At 47.4% G+C, this 23,678-nt stretch overlaps 1 protein-coding gene across 1 annotated transcript; it reads left to right on the forward strand.

Moving 5' to 3' along the window:
* The first annotated feature begins 673 nt into the window (after nucleotides 1-673).
* On the forward strand, nucleotides 674-18,706 carry LOC119391499 (chymotrypsinogen A). The gene is made up of 5 exons (XM_049414863.1): nucleotides 674-948; nucleotides 3,083-3,197; nucleotides 8,431-8,566; nucleotides 13,592-13,731; nucleotides 18,385-18,706. Exons 1-5 carry the CDS (start codon nucleotides 674-676, stop codon nucleotides 18,616-18,618), a joined length of 900 nt encoding a protein of 299 aa, XP_049270820.1. The 3' UTR covers nucleotides 18,619-18,706.
* Nucleotides 18,707-23,678: the final 4,972 nt, after the last annotated feature.

Consider the following 23,678-nt stretch of genomic DNA (forward strand, 5'->3'; position numbering starts at 1 on the left):
CATGATGTGATAATTTTCTATTAACGACTCACGGAAAACCTCGACCATAACAGCTCTGCTGTAAAAACGTCGTACGCAAAAGATGTTCGTAAGAAAATATTGCAACCAATCCTGGCACGGGACATATCATTATAGAAGATGTCCGGCCAATCGAAAACATAGCGGAAACGGAAGCTTTAAGAATTCGCCCCCAGAACAAGAATCAAAAAGGGCTTTCTTGATGGATACCGCTAACGTATGCGCCATACGTCAAGTGTGCTAATGATATATTTGCGCCTCGACACGCTTAGTGTTCTAGATAAATCTGCACCTTACGTGCCAACACCAGCCAACTTGCTCTGGCTGAAGTTCGAAGCCTTCACCCATTCTTACAAAGGAAACAGTTTTGCCCAACAGCACCATTGTGTAATAATAAATCTTTGTGTTAGTGAAGACGTGCCGCTCTGATCGGTCATACGTAAACCGTTCGTAAAGGGAACAAAAAATCTGCATGTCAGTTTTTAGACTGAACACTATAAAACGACATTATGACTCTGCATTAACTTTCATTTTCAATAAACTGCGAGGTTGTTAAACAGAAATGCGTTTTCTTCACGAGCGCACGTCTTTTTTTTTTTTCAGCGACATCGAAATCTTCAGCCGCCCCAGATTTCACCGTGGGGCCACCGGAAACATGAGTCCTGCCGAGATCGTGCTCGCATTACTGGCCATCTCCTGTTCCAATATGGGGGCATCGGCGTGGATCAATCCCGACGGATGCGGCCAGACGCCCATAGCCCCGCAGCTTGAAAGCCGCGAAGACAGGGTGGTCGACGGCCAGGAAGCCGTGCCCGGCAGCTGGCCTTGGCACGCGGGACTGCACAGCAGCCCTTTTTTCGAGAGCGCGTACTTTTGCGGCGGTGCGCTCATCTCGGACCGCCACGTTCTGACCGCCGCCCACTGTCTCGAGTGAGTGAAGCCGATAGTAGAAACGTTTACTGGTGTGGTAGTGGGAGCCGAGCCACAATGAGAATGACCAGATAAAATACGAAAAAAAGACGACATACACAGGTGCACGATCGCTTCTATGGTATTATTCAGTTCAATTCAATTCTATTTCATCTCAAGGATAAGTACAGGGTCGAGAGAAAAGTGACGTTTGTGGCTTGAGAAGAACACGAGCCTCCCCGACAGTGGCGTAGGCAGAAATTTGTTTCGGGGGTGGCACGCCCTTGATCCAGCATGGGGTCCGGGGAGGTAAGTGTGGTCAAGTGTCATTTCGTGCTCTGTCCCCATGAGAAAAAAAGTTTTGGGGAGGGGGGAGGGGGCACGGGCACGGTGTGCCATCCCCTGGCTACGCCACTGCTCACTGATACACGGAAAGCAACGAGGACATATGGGTGACGGATCAATGAGCATAGACTGTGAAAGGCTTTGGGCAGTATAAGTGAAAATATGCATGAACAATAATGCTATGCACACATTACTGCTGGCACTACTACTACTACTGCTACTACTACTACTACTACTACTACTACTACTACTACTACTACTACTACTACTACTACTACTACTACTAAAAAATATTAATGATAATAATTCTTGGTAGGTGCTCGTGACTTCCGTGGCGTTCCTGTTGAATGCCATTATTCTAGCAGTCAAGTTTGGTGCGAACGGACCCGTAACTTGCTATTCAATACTCCTACTATAGCCGGGCACAGCTTTAGACGTCTCCGGCATTCCCTCTTCGAAGGCGGATGCACAGCAGCCTGTACAATAGACGCGTACTCCAGACTGACGTCATGAGCCGGACGGCCTGTGACCCCGCTTTCTGGGAGTGTTGTAGAGCGCAAGAGCTGGACTATTTCATTATTCGCGAAGCCGACCGGCTGCCGCGCTTCGGTCATCTGGGCGGGGCCTCTCCGGACTTATTAAGTTGTACCGAACTATTGATTCCGGGGAAAAATAAGCATGGTCTTAGTGTGGAATTTTAAGGTGACCTCGTGCGAGTAAAAAACGATGACGCAGTAAGATACTTCGGTTGAGAGGGTAGTATACGAAATAATGTTATTTGGTCACCTATGCTACGACGTTTGACGAGAGGTTAGAAGGGTTACATTCTGTATAAATGCTGTTGGCGCTTTGTTGTTCTTTTGAACCAGACGGTCATTAGTTTTGTCGCAGAATTTGCAAACCGAGAGCGCTTGATATCAAAAAATAAATATTTTTCATTTAGACCAGAATGGCAACATTCGTGGCACATGCTCTCAATACTGAAAAGCGCAGTGCTTTGGTGCAAAGAACAAAGCGATGTCGGACGCTATCAGAAGATTCAGTTCTATATTGCGACTGAGAGGCTAAATCGTGCAGTGTGTATATAGTGATAGTGAAGATCTCAGCTTATTGTGTAGTTAAAGGTGTTAACCTTTGACTAAAGGTCCTGGCATGCGCAGACGCTGACAAGTGCGGTAAAGTGCGAGAAAAATCAAAATTCGAAGGGAACGTCGCTCAGACAATTGCACAAATATTCGGTGATGAGAAAGATTGGTGCTCTAGAAGGTCAACCGACCAATGCGATACAACTATGAGAAACTGAGGTTTCGTCATTGTATCTCCCGCTTTAGTGTTGTATATTACAAATTTAGTTCACTCTGCAATTACGTAAAAAAAAAAAAAAGCTGAGTTCACCTTTGTCTTTTTCCCCAAGTTGGTTGCCTTGAGTTCCTACAGTGGATAGCATGATGCACAGGTCAAGGCGTTTAAGCAAATACGCTTTGCGCAAATCTACTAGAATTAACTGTACATCTTCCATTGTAAGAACGAGAATATCAAATTTCAACGTACAAGCCTAATTGCCAGGACCTTTCTTCACGCGCTTAGGGACTTACAAAAGCGAAACCCTTCTTTGACTTGGGCTTGCATATGATAAAAGTGAGTAAAAAGAGCGTTTTGTTCTTACTTCGAGTCTTAATAAACTAGAAATGAAAGCCTGAAAAAACTATCTGAATTATGTCACTACAGATTACTATAGTAACTTCAGCAGAAAATTCTGTGGTTTAGATGAGGTGAATTAGTACACAACGTGCTGGGTCACGTGTTGCAGGTACCACGCGGCCGCAAACACCTTCGTTCACGTGGGCGCCCACAGTCGAAGCAGTCGCGACGTCACGGAGCAGTACGTGGGCGCCGAACACCTCTGCATGCACGCTGATCCAGAGGTGAGTGCGCTTCTCGGAGTGGCATTCTACACTTTTTTTTGTGCGCAGTCTCTCAGGCGGCATAAACAGATTGTTTCTGTTTGCTTCCGTTACTACTTTCGTGCTACTGTCCCGCATTGTCTCCTCTTTCGAGTTATGGCGAAAGTTCATACCGATCCAAACAAACCTTACGGGAGCTAACTGTAGATATCATCTTACTCCTCGTGCTTTGGCAGCTGTTTTGATATTGGGCTTCAACGACTGCGTGGCGCCTTAGTGTATCGGCGTATGCGCGCACAACATTTCTCTAGGTTTTCACGTGTATTATGAATGCTGAGCTTTAGTAGCCTGTCGGAGATCGCCTTCGGCCAAAGCCCCAGTGCGAGCATGTATTTTTTTCGCATAACGGTATACTCAATTTGTACATCTCGCTGTTTTGAGATATAGGTGTCGGGCCCCGTAAGCGACAGCTTGTTTTCAGGGCTTCTATTACGATGGGCGTATATTGCTTATTTAGGCCATGTTTTCTGCTGACACCGTTTGCACAATATGCGCGACTTGAGTAACCACCTGCTGGAGCGCTCGAACGGTAGCGAAAACGCCACCGTTCTTCTGGAAAGTGACGCCCAGTCCGCAGGGTACGTCCGCCTTGGGTATGTTGACTCCATTTATGGCCGACATTGTATCCAGGGTATCGTGCGGAGGTCATTTTCTCGTGCTTCTCTTGATTATAAACTGGGACATTTCTGGAGCGCATTACAGACCACAGCTGTGCAGGTAACTCTCAGTCTTGTCGATGGCTTCTTGCAGGCCAACTTGCTATTCTCCCACAGACCATAAGTACACAATGTCAGCTTGTTCGCGTATATTGCCTGTCGATACGCTTGATGCTGTTAAAGATACTGCCCCCCATCGCTGTATTCAACAGCATCGGTGTGATTACGGATACCTGGTGTGTTCCTCTTTACGGTAACTAGTTCACAATGGTCCTCAGTTTCCCCTGGCCTGTAGTGGCCGTTCGAGCTGTGAAAAGTCCCGGACCCAGCTGTACGTCCTGCGTCCACAGCTGATGTCTTGCAAGCTCTTTAGCACAACTTCATGAGAGACGTTGTCCAGCGTCCTTTCCGCATAGAGTGCTAGAACAGCTCTTTTATGGGTGATGCTGATGCCGTCAGCGACTTCTTGAAGCTCTGCTAATACATCCTGAGTAGAGAAGTGTGGCCGGAAATCGAACTTAGTGCTCCGTAGGTGATTCCCTTCGTCCACATAGGAAGAGAGTCGATTGTGCACCATGTGCTCGAAGAGTTTTTTCAGCACACGACGTCACTGAGATGAACAAAAATTATCAACAATTTTGTACCGCTGAAGATGAGGTGACTGCGCATCCATGACAATGTAAAAGGCTCTAATTATGGATCTGAACGTTATGATATCGAACAGTAGTATACAACTCGGTGAAAGGCCTTCGAGAATTTCAGAAATACGCAAGTATTGTCAGAGTTATTGTTCCTATTCGAATGCTTATCTGTGGCAAATCCACATGTCCAACTTTCGGACGAAAGTCCCTTTCCAAAAGCGTGAGCAGTAAACGTGTGTCTAAAACGGAAGCCTAAAAAAGGTTCGCTGTAACATAACAAAACTAAGCGTCGCCGATGCAGTGCCAACACATAATAATGCCCCTGTTGTTTCTAGAAATTCACTTCTTTTATTAAGAGCATCATGCTCTTGAAGGCATATAATATGTGGTTGTTCGATCAGGCATGAAAAGCAGTAACCACGCGATAGTTACGAGTAGCCATGGGCTGCTCGGCTTTATCGGTGTGAACATCGATCGCCGCGAAGGGTAAGACCCTTCTGAGCTGCATTCAGTGGCGCGACCTCCTTTTAACAGCTAAGCTGTTTAAGCTAGCCGTGGCTTGTGTGTGCGGACTATCAGAAAACTGTAATAATATAACAATTGTTGGTTTTTTTTTATTTACGACAGAGACTTGCCCTTAAGGCATAATATTTGTTGGGTATATTAACGTCCCGAAACCACGATATGATTATGAGAGTCGCCTTAGTGGAAGGCTCCGGAAATTTCGACCACCTGGGGTTCTTTAAAGGCCAACTCCGGCGATTTTTTGGCCATGTCAAAGTAATGGTGCTTTTATGTTCCTAAGACGCTCCTGTTACGGGCCCGATAGCAGAAATGCTCGGCAAATTGGAGAAAAATTTTAAATAAGCAAAAAAGCGCAACACCGAAACCGAAACCCAACCGAGTGTACTGTCTACGTATGACGTAGACGTTGTTACGAACGAACCGGAAGTCGTGCAAGGCGTGCCGGTCACGCCAGCGCAGAGTATGAAAACTGTGACAGCCGGGACGACCAGCGAAGCGCCGGCCAAACCAACGCTGTCTGTCGCCTTGTGCACAGCAGACGCTCGCTGTAGCGGCCTAAGCGCCGAAGTTAGCGGTGCCCTCGGCTGCGTCACTTCCGCCGCCTTGCCAACACTGACGTCACAGATGCAATGTTGCCAATAATTGTGGGAAGCCAGGAGGGCGTTTGCAGACAATCTTTAAAATTCATTTGCAAACAATCTGCGCATGTCTCAAGCCTGTAATTTGGCATAAATGACGGAAACGTGCAAAGGAACGTACCCAGCGAATTTCACTGAGATCCATCGACCTCGAAAAATCGCCGGAGATGGCCTTTAACGTGCACTTAAATCTAAGTACACGGGCGTCAAGCATTTTCGCCTCCATCGAAAATGCGGCCGCCGCGGCCGGGATTCGATCCCGCGACCTTCGGATCAGCAGTCAGGCACCATAATCACTAGACCACCGTAGCGGGATAGAAAACTATCATCATCATGAACGGGCGTGTGCCACAGGAATTGGGCAAATCCCACTACTCACCCCTGGTTCACTAAGAGAGAGAGAGAGAAAGCTATAGCGCGAAAGAGAGCGAGAAAAATAGAGAGAAATAATGGGAAGAGAGACATAAAAAGATAGAAAGACATACAAAGAGAAACAAAGGGAGAGAAAGAAGCCGAGAGAGAAAGAGATAGGAAGAATAGAAAGATCAAGAGAGGAATAAAAAAAGAAAGAGGGAGAAAAAAGCAGACAGAGAAAGAAAGAGAAATAAAGGTAAGAGCCAGAAAGAGAAATAAATAAAAAGGAAGAAATAGAATGAAACAGATACAAAACAGACATACAAGAAACAAAGAGAAAGAGAAAGAAAGAGAAGAAAGAAAGAAAAAAAAATTTGGCAGATCCCACATACCGTGGGAGTCGATGTTATGCGAAGCATGTGGCGGGTAGGTGACTGTGGCGTAACTTTTTTTACTTAGCGACACGTTACAAAATGACGCTAAAGATTTGTATATATTTTATACGCACACATATATATGTTGAAGAGCCGCATATGTGCTATATAACCAGTTATTTACGGTTGGGTAACGCTGCCAATGGCAACGTGGGTATTACCAAAACCAGAAGCGGTAAGCTGATATGTAGTGCTTATACGTGTCCCGAGAACGCACGCACGTTTCACGAACCCGTGTGCATGTGTGCAAGAAGTTCTTGACAGTTCTTGAACAAGGGCATCATCACATATAACTATATCATCACATATCACTATAACAAGCATGGTCATGACCTTTTATAGGATCCGGTCGTGATCGTGGTGACGAGGGGTCCATGTGTAGTGAAGTATGTGGTGTAGTAGAGCTGTTGGAATTCGTGGATGCCTCGGTCATTTCGTCGACAAATTATCTGTCGTCAGAGCCGGCGACATGTCGGAACCTGAAGCCACCCTTCGTGTTGGTGAGGTATAGGCCGTCGAGGCTGGTAAGCCTGGATACCTAGACCAACTTCAGTGGATGGTGTTTGTCGTATTCGTAGAGTACCTGGGCGTATGTGGCCTACGTATCCTAGTCTACAAAGCGGCTGTGAATTAATCTGGCATCATCCTCGGTCAGCATGAGGCCATCGCCCAGCCTTGTAAGAAATGAAGAGAACGCTGCGTCGTTCTGGTGGACGAAGTGCACGTTACGGTGCGGTGATGTGGATATCATATGTACCTTTTGTTAATGTATTCCTCCGGGGTCGAGCAATGCTTCAATATAGCTTCCTGAATCATAGGAATACATATGTAATGTTTAGTAGACTGCTATAAAAGAGGAGCCAACACTGGAACTAGAGACGTTGATCTGATATGACGCCTGTATCGTAGGAGTACACATCGTAGGAGTATCATGTAGTGTTTTTTGCTGTCTTGTAAAATTGGATAGCCAGCACCGCAACCACAGGTGACGTTGCGTTTGGAAAAACAGCCTGCGTAGGCTGTTTTTCCAAACCAGTTTATAGACCTGGCATGGCTCAGTGGTAGAATACCTGATTGCCACGCAGAATGCTTGGGTTCGATTCCTCCTGGGTTCCTAATTTTCATTCTTTTCATTCGTTTAGTCAACGCTGGCGACGTTAGGTTTCCTTAACGCTCTAGCATTTAAGTTACCAATCTCTGTTCTCGCTGTTCCTGTGTAGATATAAACTGTCAATCACCTGTGGCGCATACCCGTACACCGCGGCCCGTGGTAAATGGGTATGTGCCACACGTGTCTAGTGGAAAGGGTTTGACGACGTACACGACAGGATTTTAACGTTATTCATGTCATGACCGGGCAATCATATTTGTCAAATACTCTTACCCTCCCATGCAAATTTTGGTCTACACCAAGTTAAGGAGGTGATCATGAGAGCACCCAGACGTAGGCGGCTAGATAGATAGATAGATAGATAGATAGATAGATAGATACGTAGATAGAAACGCTCAAAGTGCCAGAGGTTCGCTAAGAAATGCTTCGCATTTAAAATAATGAGAAGCAAAGGCCGCCCACCAGCTGCGCTCTTCCTTCAGACTTGGCACGACTACCGTAATATCCCGAGCAAGCGCCCCCATCTCCTTTTCGGGAGATTTAATATGCGCCGATGACCGAGCGAGCCCGTAGATCTATGAGAGGTGCGAACGCTTGATTCGGGAGTTTCGACATCCGTGTCGTGACTAACCTAGCTAAAGCCTATCAACAACCTAGAAACAACCAGATTAGGCTTCAGAATCATGCACTTTCGCTGTTTCAAACCTTGAGCGACTTTGTGCAGCTTCGCCAGTTTTTATAGCCGGTTTTGAGTAAATCATCCGCTAATGGAATGCACGCTGTTGTCTCTGTCGTGTGTTCGCTTACGGTTCACTTTCTCTTTATGAACACGCAGAGGGACATTGGAATCGTCAAGCTTACCAGCAGCGTAAACTTTACGGACACAGTTCGACCAGCATGCCTGCCTGAACCCGGTTCCGAACTGCCTGACCGCACGACGCTCTACGTCACAGGCTGGGGCCAGACAGACGGTGAGTATCGCCTTGCGCAGTGACACGTTGCGAGTGCCTTGATCTCACATAGCACACATTTCTAGAATAGTGATTTGCAAGCAAACGTAAAGACATTACGTGTTGAGAGAAATGGAGTTGTAGTTGCGGCGCATGTTTCGTACATTACTTGGTTTTCTGCGGTTAAGGTACGCTACGTGAACGTAGGTTATATAGCAAATTTAGCCCAAGTAATTGTTCAAGCACGCTAAATATAGCATTGCCAAACGTGGTGTCATCCCTGGTTCCCGGTTCAACTCAATTTGTACTATTTAACCGTTCATGCTGTTTATTGACAGTAGTTGTCGAAAGAGCTCTCGCTCCCTCCAAACTGACCCGTAACATTAGTTATCGAGGGCATAAAGCGTCCAATTTTCTATTGTTATGCAACTGCTGCATCATTAGGCCTAAAAAGGCTCGTGCACACAGGTAGGTATCGTTTATTGTTTCTTTTTTGCTTTAAAGAGGTTTGTATTATTTGCTTGTAAATGACTTTTCATGTATTGTAAACACTTTCCTTGTTTTGTTGTTTCATTTCGTTATTGCGATTTCTTACTTTGTATCCTTCTTTATTATTTCCTCACTTCTCCTTTAGCTATTATTGTGTAACTGATATGTTGCCATAACGTACTATTCACTGATAATGTCAAATTACTAATAGGAGGTCCCTGTGACAGTTTCTAACTCCGGGACCTCCTTCTTTACTAATGATGCATGAAGAATTGAAAAACAACGCAGGATGGTTGCTAACGGACTGTCATGGCTTCACTGTAAACCACTTTGCACTAATAAAGCGATTTCAAGCAACAAAACACTCTTTTGCCTAATCAAAATGCGCGAAAATGGAGGTGTAAGTTTGTTTTGCTTTCCCAAGTACCATTTCCGTTTGTGCAAGGATTAATGTATTATGAGAACACCCTTTAGGAGAATAAGAAGAAGAAGAAGAAACATTTATTGACCAGAGCCATCTAGCAGGGGAGGTAGTCCGCCAGACCATTCCTGTCAACCACCTCACCGGCTCTATTTGTGGCCCGAAGCTGGACCCCCAGGTTGTCAGACGACAGTACTTTCTCCCACGCCACAAGTGATGGAGTGACCAGGAGGTTAGGTGAGGTGGGGGAGGGTCTTCCCTGCAGTTCCAGAGAATAAGGGATAGGGTGGCTATAAGGGATAGGGTGGCTATTAATGAGCAATGAGGACTAATGAGGTCAGGGTAGATACGTTAGTAAATATACGGGGAGAGAAAGGAATGAGTCTGGAGTCGGCGCCAGGTGACCTCCTGCTGCTTGGTCAGCTTGGGGTGGTGGTCTGGTTTGTCTCGAGATTCGGTAGTAGGTGGTGATGTCGTTATACGAGCTCAGCGCTTCCCGATTTGGGTTCTCCGGGTCGGAAGCCCTACCCACCCATCGGTGGACGAATCCTCGAGCATGGTAGTGGGCGGCCTCGTTTCCCGAAATTTCCGAATGGGCCGGGACCCATATAAGTTCGATAGGGCAGGTGAAGTCGTTCTCGTCGTCGTCCTCCTTACTCTCACCTTTGAGAGGGCGAGGAGAGGCAGAAGAGAGAAGGGGGTGAAGTAGTCGTAGCGCTGTGAGAGCTACGATGCCACGAGTAAAGTTATTAATGGCGACTTTCGAGTCGCTAAGGAATATGGAGAAGCCTGCCGCTGCTGCAAGTGCAATAGCGGCCTCTTCGGCTTCAGTTGAGTTGGGAGCTCGTAGCGAGTAGCACGCCGTACGTAGACGGGATTCTCCGTCTCCGTTCTTAGGAAGAGTGGCCACGCTGATCGCACAGTGGTTGCCGTCGGTCGGGTATTGGGCGGCATCTACATATGCCGCTTCAGGATTCGACCGGTGGGACTTGCGGGGATCCCTTGCTCTAGCTCTTCTTCTCCCGTCATGGTGGCCGGCCCGCATGTTCTTTGGCAACGGCTTGATGAGGAATTTCCTCCTGACTTCTGGGTGGATTGTGGCAGGATCGTTGCGACTTGGACACACCCTGTGCCCGATATGCTCCAAGATCCAACGGCCTGTCCTGCTTCCTTGTAATCGGTGTATTTGCGCTGTACGTTGCTCTTCCAGGAGCTCATCCACGGTGTGTAGACCAAGACTGAGGAGGCGTTCTGTTGAGGTATTTCGGGGAAGTCCCAAGGCCGTGTTATACGCTTTGTGTATGAGTCGATTGAGTCGGTCCCGTTCCGTCTGGAGGAGATGTAGGTACGGGAGGGCGTGTGTAAAACGCGGCACGACAAAGGCTTGAACTATTTGGAGCAACTCCTTCTCCCTCATGGCCGGCCTGCGCGCGCTCACCCTTTGTATTCTGACTTCTGTACGGTGAGGCCGAGTATTCTCATGTGCTCCACGTGAGGGATGCACGTGCTGTTGAACAACCCGTTGATGCTCGGTAGTGGTGTCTTGGTTCTGTGGTGGGCCGGTGGTCTGAGTATGAGAAGCTACGACTTACTCTGTGAACATTCGAGGCCTGCGTCACTCACGCGTTGGACAACAATGTCAGCGGCTGCCTGGAGGGTCTCATCGATTTAAAGGTGTTATGGGTTTTCAAAACACCTGTCGCCCATATGAAAGGAATGCCAGCTGATAGTTCCAACTCGCTAATTAAGAAAGCGTTGAATAATAGCCGGCTTTAGAATAACAGATCGGTCTGTCTAAGGGCTATACAAAAGCTCACCATAAGTTTACGCATATTTGTGAACGTTTATTGTTTAATTATGCAGAAGAGGAATAGCTACAGCGGCACTGCACGGTGGCCTATAGGTACTATGGCTATATATACCAGGTGGTCGTTGTAGGGTAATGTAGCGCGAGCGCTTTGTCCACTTCCTCTTTCACTATGCTATGCTTGTGTCATCTTTCGATGACCATTGAATTTTCCCTAACTGGTAAGTTTTATTTTTCTGTTCTTCAGTAACAAGGGCGCTTGGACGATTGGCAACCCCCATGATACGGGTGTTTAGATTTGTTGAAGTGCCTCTTTCGTGGGGTCTAAGGATGTCAGTTATAGACAAGCTAAAACCCCCTTAAGGGCGTAAAGTGGTTTATTGTGTTGAGCATATTTTCCAATAGACACCATGGCGCCCTGTTTTTCAAGCGAAGCTTGTTATGGTGTCGTACGGGGAAAACGCCGCCCTCGAAGCTGCGCCGGTCACAGGTGTATTTTTATGTGCCGTTTTCCAGTAATTGATGCCCTCTAGATCGTGGGCTTGTCGACGATCATCCCTTTCTGATTCTTCAGTCTGATCTTTTATCGAGGTGACTGGTCATTTCACGCTGTGCCACGTTTCATTGTTACCTGGATACGAACGCATGCATGACCGTCGTTGTTGCCTGCAGCGACTGAAGTGATGCGCTGCTAAGCACGCGGATCAAGGTTCGATTCCCGGCACGGAGGAAGGAAAAAAAGTTAGGAGAGAGCATTGCTCAATGCGACAGAAAGAAAGAAAAAAAGAAAGAAAGAAATAAAGAAAGAAAGAAAGAAAGAAAGAAAGAAAGAAAGAAAGAAAGAAAGAAAGAAAGAAAGAAAGAAAGAAAGAAAGAAAGAAAGAAAGAAAGAAAAGTGGTACGTCAGGCACGCACACACGAAGCTTCGCTTGCCCCCATTTTCCTTTTCTCCTACCTGTGCGCAAGCCTATATGCGTGCGTGAACTATAGTATAGGATATGACTTTACAAGTCCGCTGCACTTTCTACTCAAAGGCGGACGCACACAAGCCTACACCAACGGGCACACACTTCAGATTGACGTCATGAGCCGGACGGCTGATATGACTCCGCCCTTGGAGAACATTGCCGAGTGCGTGAGCGGGAATATTTCTTTAGTCGGGGAGGCGATCGGCTGTCGCGCTTCGGTCGTCTGGGCGGGGCCTCTCCGGACTTCTTAAAGGGACACTAAAGGCAAATAACAATTTATGTCAGAGTGAAAGCCCAATGTATGACAACTTCTAAAACAGCAATATTATCAACAGCAGTGCCCTACTTACCGAGAAATTAAGCTAAATGTATCACATGATGAGCGCCACGAGTGGGACATTTTCGAAGTGATCCCGATGACGTATGGAAGTCGGCCTACAATAAATCACTAGTAATCAAACTAGCAGCAGTAAAAAAAGAACATTCCGAGCATCAAAAGACGTAATAAAATGCTGTTTGTTCGTTTCCGCTTGATTCATGGAAAACAAAACCTCCGTGGCGTTGCCATGGGGAACGGCGCGCGTGGTTCAAAGGTTCCGTTTTCGCCGAACTGCGCCTCGCCCGTCTCAGTGGTAGTTTCGGGATCGCGTACTGCCGTGCGTGTTTTGCGCGCTCGTGAAAGTCGCTCTGACAGAAAGTTCGACAAAATGCCGCATGCGTGTGATATTGCCGGATGCCCGAATGGTGCACAACGCCAGTGCTGCAGCAAGGAAACCGGTGTGTCTTTTCACTGGGTGCCGCGGAGTGAACCCTTACGCTCGAAGTGGCTTAGTGTCATGCCATTGCGCCAGTGTGCCAAACAGTCAAAACCTCTGCGTGTGTGCTCGCTGCACTTTCGTACTGGGGATTACGAGACCAACCCCCACTTGGTGAAGGCTTTGAATGTGCCCATCCGAGCAAGTCTTTGCCGCAGCGCCGTTGTTGCTACTGTGGGTCCCGCTACTTCCGCTCGGCTGCTACTAGTGTCGGCGGCCGCGCAGTAAAAGCGGGCAACGTTGGGCACGGCAGCAGTGACGTATGAAAGTCGTATTTTCAGGCGGGAGATTTGAAGCGCGCTAACGCGATGCGGACCACTAAAAACGTGATTTTATTTCAAAATAAGCCGTTCCTTGGCACAAAAGCAGCACTACGAGGTTTCTGGACCGCTATTTCAACAATCAACGTCGACTTAATATTTGCCTTTAGTGTCCCTTTAAGTTGTATCCAGTTATAAGTAGCATTTTTTTTTGGGGGGGGGGGGGGGACTCCTTTACGCCCTTTTAATCGCTGTTTGCCGTACCTGAGACACAGCTGTCTTGCAGAGGGGGATCCCTCATCGCGAGCCGAGCGGCTGCAGCAGTTGAGGACCAAGAGCATCGCCAACGAGCGCTGTGTCAAGGAATTCCACGACGTACCGGACTACCTTATTTGTGGCTCTTATGACGACGGCACACCTTGTCAGGTGCGATAGTGTCGATGATTATTGCTTTCACACGCTGTTACCCTTCGCATGCGTTTCCTTTTCGTCTTCATTAGCTTTGATGCTTGAGCGTTGGTTTATAGTGAGAACAGAGTAATATACCTTGAAAGGGTGCACACATGCGAAGGGGAAATTATGAACAATTCTAGCGGCGCATGCTTCAAGTAACAAATCTTGCTTAGTCAAAAAAGAATAGCTGCAGAGATAATTTCAAAGATCACTTGCTTTGTTACTTGACGCACGCTCCGCTAAAAGTGCTGCTGACTTTCCCCTCCCGTGTGTGCACCATTTCAAGGTGTATAGTGTGTTCTCACAATAAAGCAAAACAGTTCGCAGTCAGCGCTAGTCTTGTGTGTCCTTGCCTCTTTGCGCTGTTTTACCCATCAGTATTCTTGGGTGAAGTAAACTGAGGAACAATGGCTAAAAAAAATAAAGACGGCAAAGTCTAAGTATTCCAGGATCTCATCAAGTTAAATCGCTTAGTCAATAAAAGGCTGGTACTACCTTTTCCTTCTTCGTGAAAGAGTACTTGATGTCGCTTCCTTGCGCTAAAAGTCCGTCAACACATTCTGTCACTGTTGGCTGTTGCTGCACGCTCTATTTACAGCTACAATACTTACCGATTTGGACGCGCCTCTTCGCTTCCACGAAACAAACTGCACATTTCATTGCTACGTCAGCGTTTTCCTCCAGCGCTCGTTGTTACAACAGAATTAACCGCAACAAACCGCTCAACGATCAACGATGACAATGCTGGAAACAGATCTATTGTGTAGTGTGGTGCTTCCAGTGATGAATGTGTATAGGTACACTGTTGTTCTTTATGAAAGGGAACACTCGAACGCGTAGCCTGCACCAACGTTACTAGAACAAACTCAGTTTCAAAGCTCCGTATCTCCGCCAGCGGAGGAGGGTGGTCCGAACGGCGGTCGCGAGAACTAGCGGCGCTGCAGTTCCGTCTTGCGCCACTATCGGCGCGTCGTCTGCTGCCACGGCATAACGCTGCGGTCCGCCGCGCAGTTGCTCGCGGCAACTGAGCGGCAACTTTCTTATTGTACTAGTTAGGTGGATACTTAGGTGGATATGCAAAAGGTCGTCTGTATGCATTGGCCCGCGTGCGTTGTTCATTGATAGGCTAAGAATCGATGTTCGGTCTATATTGCCAAGCCCACTTCTTGTTTTATTTTGATGTATTCGGGTTTGACCAGCAAGGACGGTTATCAACGCTCGACGCTGTCCGCGAAGCAGTGTTCGAGAAGCTTCGCATTTGTAGTAGATCGTTTTGATAAGATTGCGCGCCGTACGCGAATGTTCCACCTTTGTCGAGAGATAACGCCGCCACCAGCAATATCGCTGGAAAGTTCGATAGCGCCTGTATAAAAGCCGACGCGCTTGACCGCTTGTCAGTTGATCGACGGTCGACGCTATGTTCGCCGCTATCAGTATATTGCTGTAGTTTGACTTTCAGTTTCCCGGCCACAAGTTCGGCCAAATAAAGAGTTTCATCTGGGACCTGCTGACTGCCGCCTTCATTGACGTCACGACCCTGTGACAATATTTGAGCTGTCTAAATTGCGCTTAACTTCCAAGCATAGGAGTTTCTAAGCGAATGAGGGTTTTAGCGTAATTTTTATAACTACCACCACAATTTTAGCCGCTGCCGTCTAATCTAGACCAAGAACAACCCAACACGTTTGTAAAAGCCTTTATAGTGTACAAAGAAGCGTACTTACTCCAGATACAAAAACGTTCTAGAAAAACAGTACTCATATTTCTACAATTTATTGAAAAAAACTTTCTCGAAAAACATCACCAATGCTTTGAAATGTTTACAAGACACGTTTTCGCGACGGTTAAAGGGATACTGACCCAAAATCGGGAAATTTTACGAGAACTCGGTAAATGAAATCTCAGTGTGCGATTACATCGAATAGATGTAGTCTCTGAGCAATTTTTTTCAGTGGATATTTGTATTTTCGGTGTCTCATCTTTTTACGTCGCATCCTTCTACGGTGCCTTAAACAATTCGAACAGATCGGCCGTGATGTGAGCACCGAGCTGTTATTCGCGCGTACTCCTGTCGCTAGAAGAGTCGTCCGTATTCAACGTCAGTTTTTCAACTTCACCGAGCAGATGTTCCATGCCCGCAGCACTTCTTAAACTGTACGACAGCCGTTTGCGTTTCGTGCTGTAGCCGTTCACTACGCAGTTAAAGGGACACTAAAGAGAAACAATGAATTGGTTTAGATTGATAAAATGTGCTCGGAGAACTCATGTGTAGTTTATTTCACCACCGTAGGTTTATTATCAGAGGAGAAAACCGAGTTCAAAGTTTCATTTTTAAATTTCGCGCCGAACTTTGTAATTCGTGACGTAAAAGACTTCAAAGAGCATTTAACGTAATTTGGCGCCACTGGCTCGACGAAATTTCCGCAAACTCGTTATGTCAAGTCTCTGGCGCCCTCAGAGGAAAATGTACTTCGATTTAACCGATTAGGAACTACGTAGGCCCAAGCAGGCGCCGTCAATAATGTGTGACGTCACAGCAAACGGTGCGGGAATTCCAAGGTGGCGTCGCCACCTGTATTTTCTTTTTGCGCGTTTTCTCGCTTATTAAGCGTCTTCGCGCAGAAAGCGTGGTGTTTTTGGTATCGTGGAAGACTACTTTACTAATGCGAGAAAAATCGTTTTGCTCTTTAGTGTCCTTTTAAACTGCTCGTCAACTACAATTATCTTTTGCACAAGTAAGTCTCCGTTCCCGAAGCAAAGCGTGGGATTGGGCTAGTTGGTATTCTTTTATTAAACTGCTCAGCGCAAAAAATTTGGCACCGTACACATAGAAAAGACGAGGACCAGCACTGGTCCTTGTCTTTTCTATGTGTACCGTGTGAAAGCAGCCCGTTCCCGAGCCGGCGAGTGTAAAATATTCCGCACATCTTGTTCGATACCTCGTCGTAAAATGTCTCGAAAATCCACTGCTTTAAAGGCATAGCGACAGCTGACAACTGATCGAATGTCAGTGTGATGCAACTCTTAGTCTCGGTAGCGTATATAGGTAATCGCCTGCCTTTCGTTTTGCTGTTCTATTTCTGGCGGCTCCTCCAAACTGGGCACAGGGCTTTCGCGGGACGCCGTGCGTTTTTTTTTTTTTTTGGGGGGGGGGGGGGATTTGCACCTAAACCCCGAATATTTTGGCTTTGAAATGTGGGCTGGAAGTGCTGGGAACAAGCGCGGCACCGGGCGCGAGTTCCCGCTTTCCACGTGGTATCAAAACTTCTTGTCCCGCAACGACACGACAATAGTGCTTTACAATGTCGTCACTCTCAAAATGAACGTCACAGACCTTGCATTTCGCAGTAAGCTTTCTATCTTTGCGATGCAAAGCTTGAATGGCGTAGGGTCTTTTGGAGGTCCGAAGAAGTTTCGTGAAGCGGAGACGTCGCTGCGGTAGCCGCTCTTGCAGGCCGGCGCAAAGCAAGTCGGCATACCGCACTGTGAATCTGTTCGCCCTCGTTACGCTTCGTACATCATGCACGTGTCTTCGTACAAGACGCTAAGCCTGGTCAAGAACAGTCGCAAAAATGACGAGCGGACAAAACGCAGACGACGCTGTAACCCACGTGCGCTCGTACATCGGCGGCGCCGATCACAACAAGCGCCAGCCGCGGGAGCTAGACATGACTGCAGCGCCACTAGTTCCCGCGACCGCCACGCGGACCGCCTCTCCGGCGGAGCTTTTAAACTGAGTTTGTTCTAGTAACGTTGGCCTGCACTCTGCGGCAGCTGCCTACAGCGCCATCAACCAACCACTAAAGAAAACACGTCCACTGCTGGCGTCATCTATTGGCAAACAAAATAACGAGTCATGGCCGGTGTACAAGCGCTGCTAGATTACGGTCCCTCTCCGCTCGCGAAAAGATTAAGCTATTTGTGTTCGCGCCAATAACAATATACAACATTATTTAAAAATGTTGCAAACATTGGAAACATTTTTTTCACTTCATACTTTTTACGTAGCAACATCACCGCTGTCATAACGACCAGGGTGCCTTGATTCTGCTGGGAGTTATAGCATCGAGTGCGCATATACTAAACAACAGACTACTTTCTCTGCCGACCGGTAAATGGGATTCTGCCTTGATGGAAAATTTCCACGGCGTTCAGAAATACAACAAGCAAACTACGACTAAACCTTCACCCGAATGCATTCCTCTCGCCTATATACCTCCAGTTTAGGCGAAGTGCAACTCCCGTGAGCCGAGAGACAGAGCTTCGATGTTTCAACCGTATTCGCGCACCGCGCTCGATTTGGTGGCAGGAGATGACGCGCTGCAGGCATCGCCTGTTGAGCGAGTGGAGAGGGAGCGTAATCTATATAACGATTTTCCACCGGTCATGACTCGTTCTTTTGTTTTCCAATAGATGACGCCAAAAACGGGCGTCTTTTCATTAGCTGTCGGTTGATGGCGCTGTAAACAGCCGCCGCATAGAGTCACTGGAAATTTTGCCAGTGACTCTACCGCCGCATAGCGCGGGTCCCGCGCTCGCGTGTTCCCTTTCATAAAGGACAGCAGTGTACGTATGTGTAATCGTTTGTAACAAGTGATCTGTCTCTCTCTTTCGCTTTCGTTCTAGGGTGACAGCGGGGGACCCCTAGTGCGCAAGGGCGATGACGGTGCCTGGGTTCTCCAGGGAATCGTCCACAGGGGTGGCAAGCTATGCAAATCCTTTCAGTTCAGGGCCATGCGCTACATGAAGGTCTCTCACTTTGTCAACTGGATCGACGATTACATGCGAGCCGACGCCGCGGGGCGCGCCGATATTTTCTGCGACATGGCACCAAACTTCAAGCTTGACAGGGGTGTCTGAACGGTCGGCGCTCCGCACGGCTTCAGAGAAGAGCCTCACACATGAGCCAATCAAAGACTGTACATCGCAGATGGTGCATCGTTTGACAGAACCTGGATAGGCGCAATGAACGAAATTGTATATTATTAAACATATCTCTACAATTTCCTTCCTAATGAACCAAAGACACTTTGAGCATTTCTTTCTATCTATCTATCTATCTATCTATCTATCTATCTATCTATCTATCTATCTATCTATCTATCTATCTATCTATCTATCTATCTATCTATCTATCTATCTATCTATCTATCTATCTATCTATCTATCTATCTATCTATCTATCTATCTATCTATCTATCTATCTATCTATCTATCTATCTATCTATCTATCTATCCGCCTACGTCTCGGCGCTGTCATGGTTGTCTGGTTAATTTGGTACATACCAAAATTGGCAAAGGCGCACACGAGTGTATCGCGGGCACGCTTCACAGGTCATAACATGAATAACGTGACTTAACTGTCACGTACGTCATGAAATCTTTCAAACCAGTCTCGTCTGGCGCATACCCGCATAACATGGCCCGTGGACTAAAGTATGCGCCACAGGTGATTAACAGTCCATATGAACCGAGGGACAGCAAGAATACATTCAGGAAATTTTAACGCGATGGTGTGAAGGGGCCCACGTCGTAGCAACTCCGGTGCCGGCGTCGACGGTGTTGTCGTTGGGCGAAGAATCTCGGTGGAAGCAAAGAATAAATGTCATGCTCGTGCCGTAATCAAACCTGGGCACCCTGCACGGTAGCCAAATATTCTACCACAGAGCCATGCCTGCGCTTCAAACTGCTTAGGAGAAGGACTCTAAACAAGTGCCATGTCGGAGCAGCGCCAATTGTAGTTGCACTGTTGGCGCCGCTTTTAAACAACGTCATAAACGTTCACTCTGCAAGCTATGGTCAAGCGTTGCTCGAATACACCGATGACCGCTTCTTATGATATGGAAATGATCGCGCTGTATCGTGCACTTCGTAGCGATACAACGGACTTCTCTGTTTTAACGTGAGTGCCGAGTAACGTCCGACCATAAGTTACCCTCTACAGGCCAGTGTAGTCGACGTACCTGGCAAGCCCACAGTGTCCGCACATCTACCATGTTTACCCAGAGATGTCGATCCAACTCGCAGCGCTTTTCTGAAAGCGAAAAATCCGGCATAGGGTAATACTCTCTGACTGCTTCGCATGAAATGGATTCCAACAATACGTGGGATCTGCCGGAAGTTCTAACGCGATAGCTCTAAAGAGCTCGTTTCGGAAAAATTCCGGTGTCTAGCTCAGCGTCGTTGGCGGTGAGCGAAATATCAGCTTTGTCCGCAAATAAAACAAATAATAAAATAACTTCGGTTCGCGTGAGAATCGAACCAAGACCTTTTCCGTGGCACGCAGGTGTTCTACCACACAGCCACGCCTCTGCTTGAAGCTGCTTCGAAAAAGAAAAAAAAAACACACACTTTATGAATGTCACGTAGCGGGAAGAGTCTCGTTAACGCATGTAATATTGCATGGCCGAAGCGCGGAATCGCGACAGGCGTGAAAACATATGATTTGCGCAACTAGTGAGTATTTTAAAGGCCAACCCATTACAAAGCGCTCAGACATATTTAATCATCATCAGCTGCAAAAGCATCAACAAAGTGAGCAGCTGCGTAGGCTCGGTTATTGCCTTACGGACGCGTAGTGGGCACTTCGCAACTGTACTTGTAGTAAACTTTCTAGGATAGGTTGAAAATGGGAGTGTTACGCCCACATACGTTCGTTTTCTTGCGGCGCGGTTGAGACATTCACTGAGAATTGAAACTAGGCTAGCAGTTGCGAAGGCGATGCGCACGGGGCCCGAATGCGCTATCGCCTTCTACAGTTGAAGGTGAAACTCCAGCGTCCTCCAAGTTTTTCTTCGCTAAAATAATACAATCTAGAGTAGCATGACGTACATTCTGATTTCATGATGCGGAAACGTTGCACATATATTCGCTGTACGCACAGATTTTGGTCGCATATGAAAAGTCAGTGGTTTCATTTATTCGACTCAGAACAGAGAACAGCCGGCTTCCGACGAATGATGAAAGTGACGGTGACTTGCTTATCGCGTTTAAGGAAGTTTGTGGTACGAGAAGCATGCCAGTGGCATTTTTGTTATCTGATGTCAGTGGCGCAGAATAGTAGACAGAAAAAAAAAAACCACTGGGATTTGTTAGCGTCAAAATAAAATTTTGCTTATGATGTTTGGAAAATGATACAAAACGACTGCTGAGAGTGACAAGCAAACGTACAGGGCATTGTGACACTACAACACGGAGAGGCCTTGTATACTCGAAATACATAGCAGGATAACGGGTAGGAGAACAAGTAGATTAGGGCACTCTGAATAAACTCTGACTAAGGTTAGAGAAAATCAATGCGGTTTTCTTGCAGTCATCGATAAGCGTAACGAATCTCAATGTACTCGGCTTTCCTTAACCATTTCAGAGGCCACCTATGAAGAACTGTCTGTGTGTGGGTGAAATTGCAAATTATTTCAAGGCACTCGCTATTCTATTGAAACAAAAATAATGTTATGATACGTTCATTTATGCGTGTTATAGTAATTAATCGGAATTAAATTGTCCTTACATCTACTTATCCTAAGGCCTTGCACCGTTTGTTATTGCGTAATTATAATGAAATCTCAGGCTAGAAATATAGTGCAAGTTCGTTTTCGGTTATGTTCAACTTGCGCCCAGAAAAATTATACTTTTATCGTGGCTCGCGGGAAGAGCTACATCGAACGACTCGTCGAACATGGTAGTGCCTTCAACAAAGCGATCACATTCCACAGTACACTGCAAAATGAAGTTAATGTCTTCATTACGTAGGAGGTTCAATTCACGCAAAGGTCAATGATCCTTGCTCTTTCTTAGCTACTAGTCGACTCAACTAGCAGAAACAAGTGGTGTACGCAACTGTGTACAAAGCGTCTCAAAGCATTAAGACCGAAACATATGTGGCTGGATATGGGGACGAGATGGTTTTTGAACACCTCTAAGACGACGAGACTTGTAAACATAAAATAAAATTTTAGCCACTTTGCTGACAGTTGTAGTTATGTTCGGGGGAAGATTTCACCAGTACGGATCAACGGTGACTAATCGCGGACGGCGCGTGACGGAAAAGGGGCGCTCGGAAGGGCCATTAGGCCGTTCGCCTCTACCCGCGCCTTTGTAGCCGAACCCCGCGACCTTTTGTCACCCTTACGGCGGAAGCGAGCTCACGGAGACTGACAACGTAAACAATGTGTCGCCGTCGCGACGGTCCTCACTGAAGGAGCACCGACGTGGTTTTGCAGTAATTGCAACAGGCGGCGGCATCTTGTCGCAGACAAGGCTCGAGGCGGCAATGTAAACTGGGCACGTTGGTGTGGTTCATTTCAGTGTACGTTGACTGTGTATGTGATTGATGGCGTTTTAGTTGGCTTGCCGCATAGTGAGGGCAGCAAAGCGTGGGAACGTGGAGGCGGAGACACGTCTCTGAGAGAAACAAAGTTCTCTGCTTCATTGGTGGAGTATCAAAAAAAGGGTTGGTCCCGAAAGGCGGTCTCAGACGAGACACGGTGGATTTAAAGGAAGAAATAGGAGAGGAGAAGGGGGAGCTTGGTGCTCGACGGAGAGATTGCGGAGGGGACAGAGGTCGTGCTTGGCGCCGACTCTGATCCAGAGACGAAGGACTTAGAGATATTCTCTTAAGGGCTTGAACGCTTGGTGCGGGCCCAGCCCAGTTGTTGTCGCGAGTGCTGTTCAGTGGCCGCCCCGGCCTTTGTTTTGCCATCAAGTGTGTAAATAAACTCAAGCTTGCCGGGATCTGACAACCGGGCCTGTCCAGTCCTTCAACGTGTCGCCACGATCATCCGAACCATCGGGATCACTTCCATCGACCCAAATTTAACTGGCGCAGTCGACAGGATGACGTGGCGGCTTCCTGGAGGACAATGAGACATCCCACAGTCCTGTGTATACGCACATAACCTTAGCAAGGAGAGGTGGGGCGAAAAAAAAAAGGTACCTCGGAACGGCGCATGCAAGTATGCAGCTCGAGAAGGCTGAACCTGCGACAACACCGAGTGCGGCAGTCAACTGAGCTGCAATCAAGATCAGCAGCGTCCTCTCCCCGGACATCGGCATCTCACCCGGAGCGACTGGCGACTGCCGGAGCGACGAGTACTGCGAGAGTCATTGCACGACCGGCCTGTCGTCCCAACCAAGGAGGCAGAGACTGAACGGTGCGAATCCGTCCAAGTACATCAGAAAGCGGCTCCCATGATCTGCTGACTGAGGCCTCGACGAGGAGCCAGCGTGGCGACGCAGCTACCGACAGAAATCACAGGTGGGTCCCTGTTCTGTTTTCTCCGGGAGCACCATGACGACTAGGGTGACCAGAAGTCAGAGGGCAGATGGGACTAGTGAGAACCACGGGCTAGATCATGATGAGGCATCTGTAGATACTGATAGTGCAGATGTGCGTGCTGTAGAAAACGCCGATCCAGCTGTACAAGTTCGTGTAAAGGAGCTGGAAATAGAAGCGCTAAAGCTCCAAATCGAGCTGCAAAAATTGAAGCTCCAATCGCACGCGAGCAATGAAGTGGGGCGGAGCGACAGGTGCGGTTTGGCGCGGTATGCGGATCAGTTGCGAGCAGTTCTTCAGCCAATGCCGGTTTCCGATGAGCTGGTGCCGGCGTGGTTCCGGAGCGCTGAAAACATGCTGAGAAGCTGCGAGATTCCTGACGAGGTACAAGGCGCTATCATAGTGCCATTTTTGAATGAAAATAGCCGCACATTGGTGGCAAATCGAGCGGAGAACCGAGTACTTTCGTACCAGGAGGTTCGCGACCTCGTCCTGCATGAACTAAAGCTCACCGCTGAGGAATACAAACGCCGCCTTTATGCCTGCCGGAAAGGAGATGAGACGTGGGGACAGTTCGCCACTAGGCTCGAGATTTTGCTTGATTATTATCTCCGTAGTAGAGAGGTCAGTAATGTTCAGGAGCTGC

This window comes from Rhipicephalus sanguineus, chromosome 4, assembly GCF_013339695.2.
Source record: "Rhipicephalus sanguineus isolate Rsan-2018 chromosome 4, BIME_Rsan_1.4, whole genome shotgun sequence".
NCBI lineage: Eukaryota > Metazoa > Arthropoda > Arachnida > Ixodida > Ixodidae > Rhipicephalus > Rhipicephalus sanguineus.